At 34.5% G+C, this 12,789-nt stretch overlaps 1 protein-coding gene across 1 annotated transcript in view; it reads left to right on the forward strand.

Moving 5' to 3' along the window:
- Positions 1–12,789, forward strand: part of SI (sucrase-isomaltase) — an 84,017-nt gene that overhangs the window by 24,481 nt on the left and 46,747 nt on the right. Inside the window, exons 15-21 of the mRNA XM_036351045.1 lie at positions 539–710; positions 3,014–3,130; positions 5,192–5,346; positions 6,408–6,492; positions 7,051–7,107; positions 8,014–8,138; positions 10,301–10,389. Coding sequence (XP_036206938.1) covers positions 539–710; positions 3,014–3,130; positions 5,192–5,346; positions 6,408–6,492; positions 7,051–7,107; positions 8,014–8,138; positions 10,301–10,389 — 800 coding nt within the window. The remainder of the gene's footprint in view (positions 1–538; positions 711–3,013; positions 3,131–5,191; positions 5,347–6,407; positions 6,493–7,050; positions 7,108–8,013; positions 8,139–10,300; positions 10,390–12,789) is intronic.

Consider the following 12,789-nt stretch of genomic DNA (forward strand, 5'->3'; position numbering starts at 1 on the left):
TATATATTTCAAAAACAAATGTTGAGTGGATAAAAAAGCACATGTTTTTATTCAATTTGGTAAAGGAAGTGATTCAAATCAGAATCATTTCTAGAATATTTTTGTCTGTGTTTGAACACAGTGCATTTAAATAGTATTGATAACTAAATATAAATTGGAATAAACATTGATAAAGTAGTTGCAAATATTCTGGTGTGGCTCTAGGAACTGTATGTAATACATATATTTGAAATTGAGACCTCAGAACTTCAAATATCAGTATTATTTTTTAAAATCTTATTTATTTATGTATTTAACATATATTTTATTGATTTCAGAGAGGAAGGGACAGAGAGAGATAGAAGCATTCATGGTGAGAGAGAATCATTGATCGGCTGCCTCCTCCATGCCTGCTACTGGGGATCGATCCTGCAACCCCCGGCCATGTCCTTTGAAGGGAATAGAACCTGGGACCCTCCAGTCCTCAGGCAACTCTCTATCCACTGAGCCAAAACAGCCAGGACAAAAACCTTATTTAATAATTGGCTTTTATTTGTAGAGCTGTGCAAAAAGTTTTTCCTAACAAGAGAAGCTTTATTCTGACTCGGTCAACTTTTGCTGGAACTGGAGTCCATGCTGCACATTGGTTAGGAGACAACACCGCTTCATGGGAGCAAATGGAATGGTCCATCACAGGCATGCTGGAGTTCGGTTTGTTTGGAATGCCATTGGTAAGCAGTTTCATGCAATGCTATTCATCAAAGCTGTGAATTACACTTAATTTTGTAATATTATTTTGTAATATTATTATCTTAATGATTTTCATTACAATGATTAAAAGTATATTACAGAAAATTAAACCTCTAGACTTAGGGAATTAATAAAAAAAATAGGAATATAGGTAATGTCTATGACATTCAGGAACATAGAATAAACAAAATTCAATCAAATCAAAATAATTCATGAAAAAAATATCAATCTAAAGCATATAAAGGTTTATATGATAATTGTAAAGCACCAGATAAGATAGTAGAGAAAAATCCAAATAAAAGTAAATGTCATAAGGCTAAATATATTAAAATAGTTGTTAGTTCAGGTTAAAAAGTAAAGCTTTTCTCTCTATTTTAAAAAGATAAGGACAGAGATTTTTAAAGAGTTTAAAGCAGAGAAAATTTATACTAAGAAATTTTAAGCATAAGATATTTGTAAGTCTCTTTATATTAAGTAAAAAAGTATATAATGTTCATTTAAACACTAATGAGGTCCACTACACAACAAAATAAATACATTAGGTTACTATAGGATTCATTTATTTTTTTTCTTTTATATGCACTGAATAAAATAAAAACAAAGAACCTATCAAATAATAATAAAAAAAACACAAACACACACAGAATGTTGATTTTGGAAATTAAAAAACACATTATCAAATTATCTATGAGTCAAAAATAAAAGGAAGAAAAATTGATAGTGACACAAAAATTGAATGCTAATAATTGTATTTATATCATAATGGTGAGACATTAGCTAAGTTGACATTTAGAGTAAAAACATATAGTATTAAATGCTTAGACTCAAAACAAAAAAGGCTGAATAATAGATACTTCTCCAAAGTGGACATACAGAAGTCCAAGAAACATAAAAACATGCTCAAAGTCACTAATCACCTAAGAGATGCAAATCAAAACAACAAAGAGGTATCATTTCACACCTGTCAGAATGGCTATCAAAAACACATCAACAAAAGACAAGTGCTGGTGAGAATATGGAGAAAAGTGAACCCTAATATACTGCTGATGGGAACACTGACTGGTGCAGCCACTATGGAAGACAGTATGGAGTTTCCTCAAAAAACTAAAAATGGAACTCCCATTTGACCCAGTGATCCCACTTCTAGGAATATATCCTAATAAATCAAAAACACCAATCAGAAAGAATATACTCACCCCTATGTTCATAGCAGCATAATTTACAATAGCTAAGATCTGGAAACAGCCCTAGTGCCGATCAGTAGATGAGTGGATAAAAAAGCTTCGGTACATTTACACCATGGAATACTACGCAGCTATAAAAAGGAAAGATCTCTTACCCTTTGAGACAGCATGGATGGACCTGGAGAGTATTATGCTAAGCAAAATATGCCTGTTAGATGAGTATCACATGATCTCACTCTTATGTCGAACCTAATGAACAAAATAAACTGATGATCAAAATAGATCCAGAGACATAGCTGCATGGTACAGACTGATGAATCTCAGAGGGAAGGCTGGGATTGGGGTTGGGAGGGGAGAGAGTAACCAGGAAACTTGTATGTATATATGCATAGCCCATGGACACAGATAATAGTGTGGTGAAGGCCTGGGAGGTGGGGTGTGGAGTGTAGGGAGTCAATTAGAAAAAAAAGGGACATCTGTAATACTTTCAACAATAAAGATAATTTTTTGGAAAAGGCTGAATATTGAGTAAAGTGCATAAATTAAGAAAATGAAAGAATAAAAACAGAATAAGCCTAAAGAAAGACATAGGTAATAAAAGTAAGAAAAAATGTTAGTGTCATAAATGTAAAGTCTCTAGAGAGAGAAAAAAAAATAACAAGCCAAAGTACAAAGATAACTGAACATTTGAATAAAAAAGACCCATCTATGGAAAGTTTTGTTCAAAAGAAAAGAAAACATAACAAATGGTAGATTGTATTTTGAGATTAGTTATTTATTTTAGCAACCAATTAATAAATATTAACCAGGAGTAAATGTTAAAAGTGAATGCATAAAGAGACAATGAAGTAAATAAATTTACTTCATTTAAATTAAATATAGAAGTAAAAAGAGACAATGAAGAAAAAGAATAATGCAATTAGATGCAAGTGTGTAACAAAAATGCCAAATATAGAAGCTTGGTTAAAGGAGAATATATGAAGACAGTGGAACAAAATGATTATAAGTCATGCAAATTAATCCATTGAGGTCAAAAGTGTGTTATTCTGGCATATTTGAGAATTTTTACATGACAAGTGATAGATATGTTTGTTGTCTAGATCGGAGCAGATATCTGTGGATTTGTGGTGGACACCACAGAAGAGCTCTGCAGAAGATGGATGCAACTTGGGGCATTCTATCCATTTTCCAGAAACCATAATGCTGATGGATATGTGGTAAATTCCTCTTGCTTTCCCTGTTTTGAAATAAAAACATAATCCTACTGTTAGCAAAGTACTTAAATTGATAGCTATATGAAATATGGTATGAAAGCTTGCAGCATAATTCATGACCAAGAGTTAGAAGTCCTCTTCTCAAGACCTATAAGTATTTTTATATAAAAATGGTCAAGTAAAGAAATTATGAAACATAATGTAGTCACTACATAAATATTTTTTTAAACCTAAAGAATATATGAGTGTTTTAAATCATAAATGTTTAAATTAAAGCCAAATATTTTTCAGTCTGGGTTCTTGGATTCTAACAAGTTCCATGTAATTTTTCTCTCATAAAATGTATAATCTATAGTAATAAAAGCATAATATGCTAATTAGACCAGACATCCTTCGGATGCCCTTCCAGGTGATCTTCTGGACAAAGTCGGGGCTGCAAGGGAAGCCCAGGTCCTGGGTGACAGAGGGAAGCTGGTTCAGCAGCCAGGGGAAGGAAGGCCTACCCTTGCACAAATTTCTTGCACTGGGCCTCTAGTATAATATTAAGGATTTCCAGTTTTTGTTTCATTAAAGAAACAACAACAACAACAAATTAAAGTCACTTGCAAAGCAGTTTGAGTCCAGAGTCTTTCTATAATAAACAAAACTGGAATGACATATTGGGATAAATGAAACGAATGCTTTTAAAAAAATGGATCTGAGCTGGTGGGAGCATAAGTACAGGACATGCTGAGCTATTCTACCAACTCTGAGATTTCATACTGTGGGCTCCCATGGACATATTTTTCAGAGGGAATGGGGAAATTAGGGTAAACCACTGAGTCACTTAAATGTGTGGTGGTTAAAAACGTATTTGCAGTTCACATACTGATTACATATAGGGCCTTAATTCTGTTTGAGAAGGTGTACAACAATTCAGAATTTAACCTGGAAGGAGGCAAAATAGAACAGAAGTAAAAGGTATACATTGGGGAGAAGTCACTTTCTAGTCTATCGAAATAGTGCTTTCAAGAAATTTGTGTTTCTTGGGAGATAGTAGTGTAGGACAAAGGGAAGGGAGCAGGGGAAAGTGGAAAGAGCCTTCAGATCACAATTAGACCTGAACCTGGTACGATGAAGCCAAGACAGGGGGGTTGATAGGGAGAGCCATGTTGGGTTATAGTGTTCCTAATTTGAAAGCATTTCAGTCAGTCGCATGTCACATCCTCAAGGGAGAGGTGAGCATTAGAAGAATCATGTATCTCTCAGAAATGGGCTTGAATAGTATTCTCACCATTCTAATTGATGAGCTGGGAGCAGCCAAAGGAAAATTTGGTTCCAGGGTAAGAAACATGATGCCGAATCCAGGGAGGCAGTAGCTGGTTCCCTTAGTTAACTCTGTTACCCCTAAAGCAGGAGATATAAGCAGGTTTGAGCACATCATTGTACCTTGGCTGAGCCACAGCTGACCTAGCTTAGGCTCTGCGGAGAGGCTCTCCTCCAGGTTGCAAGTCTGCAAATGGCCAGGTAGTTCTGTTTCTTGAATCCCCGGGACATCAGACTACCTAGGCTTAGTATTCTAAGACGATGGTCAGGCTCCAGGCAGCAAGTCCTCAGGAAGCACATTTTAAACCCTCACTTGAATGCGTCACATGGCCCAGAGTGTGTCATATAGCTGAGAATGAAGCCAAGCAGTGGGGAAGTGTGTACTCCCCCTTTAATGGTATGGGCCACAGTGTTACATAGCAAAGGTGTGGATACAAGGAAGCATGAAAATGTGAGCTAATAAGTCATTCTGCCACAAATAATATCAGTGGAAAAATTCCTTCTTAAAATGTATTTTTATCTTCCTTTTGTGTATTTAAATGAGAAAAATCTACTTTAAAATAAAGTTTAATTAAAAAATATCCAAATAGAAACTAGAAATGTTCATATACTTTGATGATGAAATAGGAGTAATTTCATCTTTTCATGAACAAGCTAAAATCTGTACAATTTTCTTTTCAAAAATAGATTAAATGCTTCTATATTAATTTTTATTCATATTTTAGCTTTCTTATTTCAGTTTCTCTTTTTATCCCATAGCATCAAGACCCAGCATTTTTTGGACAAAATTCTCTTTTGGTGAATTCATCAAGGCACTATTTGAATATTCGTTACACTTTATTACCTTTTCTTTATACTCTTTTTTATAAAGCCCATACGTTTGGAGAAACAGTAGCAAGGCCATTTCTTCATGAGTGAGTACAATGTTCAAGAACTTTTATCTTTAAAATTATACTTGCTCATATATTAATAAATTAATGGAGATAGATCGGGATGTCAAGAAGATTTTACTCCTTATTTTTACATTCATATAAATGATTTGATGAACTGCAGAATGATAGTAGAACGGTGTTTTGGACAAGATTAATGGAGAAATGTGAGTCTTGAATATAATTTAGAAAATGTAGTGAAAGTATAGAGAATGTACTAGGGAAATTATTTCAGTAAGCAAGATTAAATATAGAATTATTGAAAACATATCATTTATATATTGTGAAAATCACCTAAATATAGAAAAAATGTAATATTGTGGGGGTAGGGGAGGAGGGGGAAACAGCAACAACAATGAATTGTACTTATCTTTGTATATCTTCACCAAGGCAAGACCATTCCTCAACAAATGACTAAAGATAATTTCAGCCAAACCGGTTTGGCTCAGTGGATAGAGCGTCGGCCTGTGGACTCAAGGGTCCCAGGTTCAATTCCAGTCAAGGACATGTACCTTGGGGTTGCGGCACATCCCCAGTAGGGGGCTTGCAGGAGGCAGCTGATCGATCTCTCTCATCGATGTTTCTAACTCTCCGTCCCTCTTCCTTCTTCTCTGTAAAAAATCAATAAAAAATATATTTTTAAAGATAATTTCAAATCCCAGTCAAAATGAAAGTTAATAACAAAAAAATAATTAAAGGGAAAAATGTAGAATATAAAGATTTCTGATACTTTATGAACCCATCTTATAGGAGAAAATGAATTAAACAGAATAGTTATTACAGATAAAAAAATCTTATAATATGTGATAGATTTTTTTTAAATTCCAGATACACTAATTTCTTCCACCACTTTTCTTTCCTCGCTCCCTTCCTTTCTTCTCTCTCCAGCATCAGCATGTAAAAAATATAGATTCAAAATGACATATGAAGCAAGTAAAATTAAGCTAATAATCTTTCCCATGGAAAAACTGTAAAGTAAACCAAATAAGGAATTTGGATAAACTCATGTTTTATCATTATGTTATAAACATTGTCATTGTTCTTAGGTTTTATCAGGATACAAATAGCTGGATTGAGGACACTCAGTTCCTCTGGGGCCCCTCATTACTTATTACCCCAGTCTTGAAGCAGGTAGGTTTTGAAATTAATAAATTTATTGCTTAAAGGGATATTTTATAACCAAATCTACACTAAACTACAAAACTTTTCATAATAAGTAATACTCAATAGAGTGTTTCAACCTAATAAATGTCAAATTAAATTCTAAAAAGTGGAAGACATTTTGAAAAATTATAACAATATTAACTAGATTTATGCTTTTAAAATACATAATGTATAACTGGGAAGAAGAAAATTGCATACTTTACTTCTGAAAAAGAAAGCTTTATTTATAGACTCAAAATCAGATCTTATCTATAATAATAAAAGTGTAATATGCTAATTAGACCAGACAGCCAAACGACCTTCCAGACGTCCTTCAGTCTGCGAGGGCTGAGGCAGCCGCCATGGTTGTGAAGGTTGAGCCCCTTGCACGAATTTCGTGCATCAGGATTCTAGTACTAATGATAATGAACTCTCATTTAAGTAGACATAGATATTTAAATTTTACTAAGTTGTAAGTAAACTTACAAACTACATACGTATTATTATGCTATATGCACATATAAAATTTATCTTGCTTTATTGTAGGGAGCAGAGATAGTGAGTGCATACATCCCTGATGCTACTTGGTATGATTATGAAACTGTAAGTAACCTTAATATCATAATAGACTCACAAGTATTATATTGTGGAACGTCTTTACATGGAAATTTAAGTCCAAACATGCACCATATCTATTTGCAGTATTTCTGTTATTGTTATAGAAGATGAATAATTTCAAATTTAAATAATGTGCAAAATTTGTGCATTTCATTGTAAGTGAACAAGTATATGTTGCACATGATTAATATGAAGTTATATTTTTTATATAAAGAGTTATATTATTTTCAAATTGTGAAAATGTAAGGTCTGGAGTAATTTTAGAAGAGTGGTGACATTTTAATACTGTTTCTATTTTGTATATTTATCTCATTGCCAGAAGAATGGGTATTGACCTAATCTTAAACATTTGTTTTATATACTACATTTAAACATTTGGGAGAGATTTTTATTTCAACCCTAAAAAGGAAATAGCAGCATTCATACACACATTCTATTTATTTACTTAAACAAGACATTTTGAAAAGTGTTTCTTTTAAAAGGCGTTATTTTGCATGTCATTTATATTTATTAGGTAGATCCTTTATTTTTATAGAAACACTGATTTTAAAAAATCATTTTTAGAAACATAGTTAACTTTAAAACAAAGAATAAAATAGGGCTACTTAAGATTATTGTTAATTATTGTAGCAGAGAAATAGATTTTTCTGTTTTGTTTTTTTTTTATTGTGTCTTTTGTTGTTGTTGTTGAGAAAATGAACCAATTTTCCCCCTACTTTGCTCAGTAAACTGAAACAAAAAGTGTTTTCTTTAAAAGTTAGAAAACAATATTTACTTGGATGACATTAATCACTCATACTAAAAATGATCTCTACATGTAAATTCTGATGCTTGTAAAATGGGGTGTAAAGTCTATACTACTAACAAAAAATCTTTACTTCCAAATATTAGGGTATAAAAAGACCATGGAGGAAACAGCGTATTGATATGTATCTTCCAGGAGACAAAATAGGATTACATATTAGAGGAGGTTATATTATTCCCATTCAGCAACCTGCTGTGACTACAACTGCAAGGTAACATGAAGAATTATAAACTAAAATCTAAACTATAATTTCTTTTAATATTTCATAATTTTTAAGAATCTAAGATTAATGTTTAGTTATTCATCAGAAGAAGTTTGACATATGGAGGAAATTCTTACCAACCATCATGGTTATAAAAAGAAGAATTAAATTACGTATATTGATACAAATTTATTAATTTTAAAAATAGACATAAATATATTGGAATTTTATTTTCTGTGCTAAAAATGCATTGACATTCTTTATAGAATATGTATAATTAATTCTACAAAGTAAAGTTAATTAATGATTCATAGAAAATATGAAATGTTAAAGTAAATTCTATACTTGATAAAAGTATCAGTTTTTAATTATTTAGATTTTCAATACCTAAAGGTCACAATACTTTTTATTCTGCCATAGTGTTTTACTTTTAAGTTGATAAATGAGGTGAATAGTTCTGTTTAGATAAAGAACAAGATAGAAGCTAAATTGTTCAGTAAGAGTAAAACCCAGAAATGTTTAGAAAAAAAGAAGAAACTTGAAAATTCAGGTGCTTCATCTTGTAGCATTCATTCTGGGTATGAAGACACAGAAGGCGTCAATATTGAATTCACATATTTCCTCATATTCTGCAACCCCCAACACACAGTCACTCACCATTCCTTACCCTGAGGTATTTTTTTTCATAACATTAAGAATATCTGGAATTATATTACTTACTAGAAGCCCAGTGCATGAAAATTCATGCACTGGACGGGGGGGAGGGGGGGGTGGTCCCTCAGCCCGGCCTGTCCCCTCTCACAGTCTGGGAGCCCTCAGGGGCTGGAGGCGACCTGGCAATCAGGAGAAGGTGACGCCTCCATCACACCTCTGTTGCTGCCACTGCCGGCAGCACAAGCCACGGCCGGCCCTGGTTACCTGAGCCTCGGGCGGCCCTGGGCAACTGGGGGGCTGAGGGGACTGGGAGACTCCAGAGGTAGGCACATGAGGCCCAGTCTTGCTGTGCACCTGCCACCCCAGCGGGGCTGAGGGGACTGGACACGACCATCTTGTGACTGTGGGCGCCACCATCTTTGAGGGCGGGGCAGTCAATTAGCATATTCCCTCCTTACTCTAGTTCCATGAAGTCAAGGACTTGACTTTTGACTACTTTAGTGCCCAGACAAATAATAGTATCTTGCCCCTAATAAGCTGGCTTTCTATTTTCTCTAAACATTTGTTAAAGGAACAAATTAATGAGTGAATGAATGTGCTAGTAATTTCATTACTTTGGCATTCTATAATTGTTTACTTTAATACTGTAATTGTTTCATGACTGTTCTCAGAACAATGGGTTATACTAAAGCTGTATTAAACAAGAGGCCGGGGAGCGGTGGGGGGATGGGTAAGAGATCAACCGAAGGACTTGTATGCATGCATATAAGCATAACCAATGGACACAAGACACTGGCAGGTAGGGGAGGCCGGGGGAAGGTCAAGGGGGAAAATAAAAAGGAGACATATGTACTACTCTTTGTAATATTTTATGCCATAAAACAAAATTTAAAAAACAAACAAACAAAATAAAAAATAAACAAGAGAAACACATTTTGGTGAGTATTCTGGAAGAAAGATAGTCTATATAGAGCAGTTGCCTATACCATATAGCTTCAAGGGTATTATTTTAGGTTAAAAACCTAAAATGATATATAACAGAAAAATTTTAGTGATCACATGCCCCATTACTTATAATAGAATTAGCTTCCTTTCTAAGATTATTAGAGATCTCATTAAGTGCTTACAAATGTTAGGCTTTTCATTATTTTGTATATAAGATATAGCCTTGATACATTGCAATTTGGGATTAATTGAAATGTGACAAATATGTGATGTATTGAGCATTCATAAGATATGTTTAATTCTAATTGAAATATACTGTTTCTAAAGTGCTGGTGTCTTAGCTTCCAAGAAATTCTTTATTTATTATATTCATTCCTTTAATTTATTTTATAATCTTACAAATTATTTCATCATTAAAAATTAAAATGAGCATAGACATGAATTTTATTAACATCTTCTCATATGAATGTGGAATTCATACAAATCCATTAGTTTGAAATGGACATATTTAGAGGAACTTTTAATATTATAATTCATTTTTAATCATATATACTTACAAACTTACTTAACAGCCGAAAGAACCCTCTAGGACTTATAGTTGCATTAGATGAAGATAACACAGCAAAAGGAGACTTTTTCTGGGATGATGGAGAAACTAAAGGTAAGTCTCAAAGGGGATATGCTTCTTATTTTATTACTGATTTCAGAGAGGAAGGGAATGAGAAAGAGAAATAGAAATATCAATGATGAGAGAGAATCATTGATAGACTGCCACATTCATGCTCCCCACTAGGGATCCAGCCCATAACTCAGGAATGTGTCCTGACCAGGAATTGAGCTATGACCTCCTAGTTCATAGGTCAGTGCTCAACCACTGAACCACGCTGGCCAGTCAAGAAGATATACTTTTAAATGTTCATTCTGATGACGGACAATTTTGACTTTATTAATGTAAAATTGCATTCACTTCAAAACTGTCACATGTTTTAATTTTTAATTCCTGTTTTTAATTTATTTTAGGGTCTATGTTACTTTATGAAATTTAACATTGTTATTTAAATTATATTTTAATTGCAATATTTAGTTTGGTCTATTGGATCAGTATAAATGTCTTTGACAAGTGTAGAGAGTTTATTAGATTATTCTTCTTAATTAAACTAGTTAAATCCAATGTACAAATCACATCAAATTTTCAACTGTCGTACATGATTCTAGTGATTAAAACTAAAATTTTATTACTGTAAAAACAAAAAGAAATATATTTAAAGGTGTCAAATTATTTTATTAGAATGTTACTATATAAATGGTTCACAATTTATTTCACTTATTGTGTCTTTAATTTAATTTCATGAGTCCAAACTTGAGAATTCAATAAACCAAGAAAATAAAGAACCAATTCTTTCAAATATCTAATTATGTCAATAAAATATATCTGTTTGGCTATAATTTGTCTATTACAACTACCTTCATAAGTTTGTGAAGTATTTGTATCCCATTTCTCTTAGTAGAGGGCTCTGAAGTATGTTTTTAATATATGTGTATACAAAATAGTTTAGCTCCTATTTGATAGGGCACTACTTCTCTGTGTAGTAAAGACTCTCCTGTGCCTTTAAACATCCAAATATTTCTAAATTAACTCCAAGAAATAGTCTTCTTGGTGTGTTCTCTTAGAATTTGAAAATATGGAATCTATGAAAAATCTACTAGAGGTCTGGTGCACGAATTCATGCACAGGTGGGGTCCCTCATCCTGGCCGGTGATCAGGGACAATCAGGGCCATCTCGCACAGTCCTGGAGGGGGGGGTAGATAGCGGTAGGTTGGCCAGCCAGCCCAGATAGGTCCAATGGGGGAAGGGGAGGGGTCAATCAGGGCTGGCCAGCAGGAGTGGGTGGGGGAGACCACGAGATGTTGGCCTGCTGTGGGGGGTTGGCTGTGGGAGTGCACTGACCACCAGACGGCAGCTCCTGCATTGAGCGTCTGCCCCATGGTGGTCAGTGTGCATCATAGTGACTGGTCAACTGTTCATTCTGTTGTTCGGATGTAATGGTCATTTAGGCATATATATATATATATTGTATACTAGAGGCCCAGCACACGGAATTCATGGGTGGGTATGGTCCCTAGGCCTGGCCTGCGATCAGGACCATCTTCCCCAGCTGTCCGCAGCCAGCCCTGCTTCCCACTGCCACCCATCCCTGCTTCCCCATTCGCCATCGAGTGATTGGTGCCTGATAGCCGGGGGAAGAGGCCAAGAGGTCAGCGGTTCTGGCCTGCTCTCCGGCCCTGACCCTGCTGTGGGTGGCCATCAGGTGATCAGAGCCTGCCAGCCGGGGAAAAAGACCAAGAGGTGGTCAGTGTGCCTCATAGTGACTGGTCCAGCAGTCATTCTGGTTGTTCTGCTGTTAGGGTTAATTTGCGTATTACCCTTTTATTATATAGGATTATTATATAGGATAGATAGATTTTCTTAAATCATCCCTTTTACATTCTATTTACAATCCAGCAGGTAGAGGCATTATTTCAGAAGATGATTCAAATCATCTCATCTCTGCTCAAGACCATATAATGCTTTTCTGTTTCACTCAGTTAGGATCTACAGTATTTAACAAGACTTAAAGCACTCGCTATTACCTTCACTTTTGTGTGCACACATGTTCTCTCTCTCTCTCTCTCTCTCTCTCTCTCTCTCTCTCTCTCTCTCTCTCTCTCTCTCTCCTCTCTCTCGTTATCCCCTGTAGCCCTCTATGTATCATTCTACTCTAGCACACTAGCCTTCTTAATTTTTCTCAAATACCTTAGAGCCTACGAACACTAGAGAGAGTTGGACAATGAAAATAGGTGCCAAGCATTTACTACATAGAAATGGCATAAAAGTGGACTCCAGCAAACTAAATTATTTGTAAATGTCAATAAAAAATGTTGTTGAGAAAATATCTCTGCTATTAGCACATGGAACTTGATTTTAAGATTATTTTTGTTTCTTTAATGATATAAATATCCCAAAATTATTTATCTTTTCAACTTGTAAAACTTGATATTGGTAATCTACCTTTACATAGA

This window comes from Myotis myotis, unplaced genomic scaffold (assembly GCF_014108235.1).
Source record: "Myotis myotis isolate mMyoMyo1 unplaced genomic scaffold, mMyoMyo1.p scaffold_m19_p_2, whole genome shotgun sequence".
NCBI lineage: Eukaryota > Metazoa > Chordata > Mammalia > Chiroptera > Vespertilionidae > Myotis > Myotis myotis.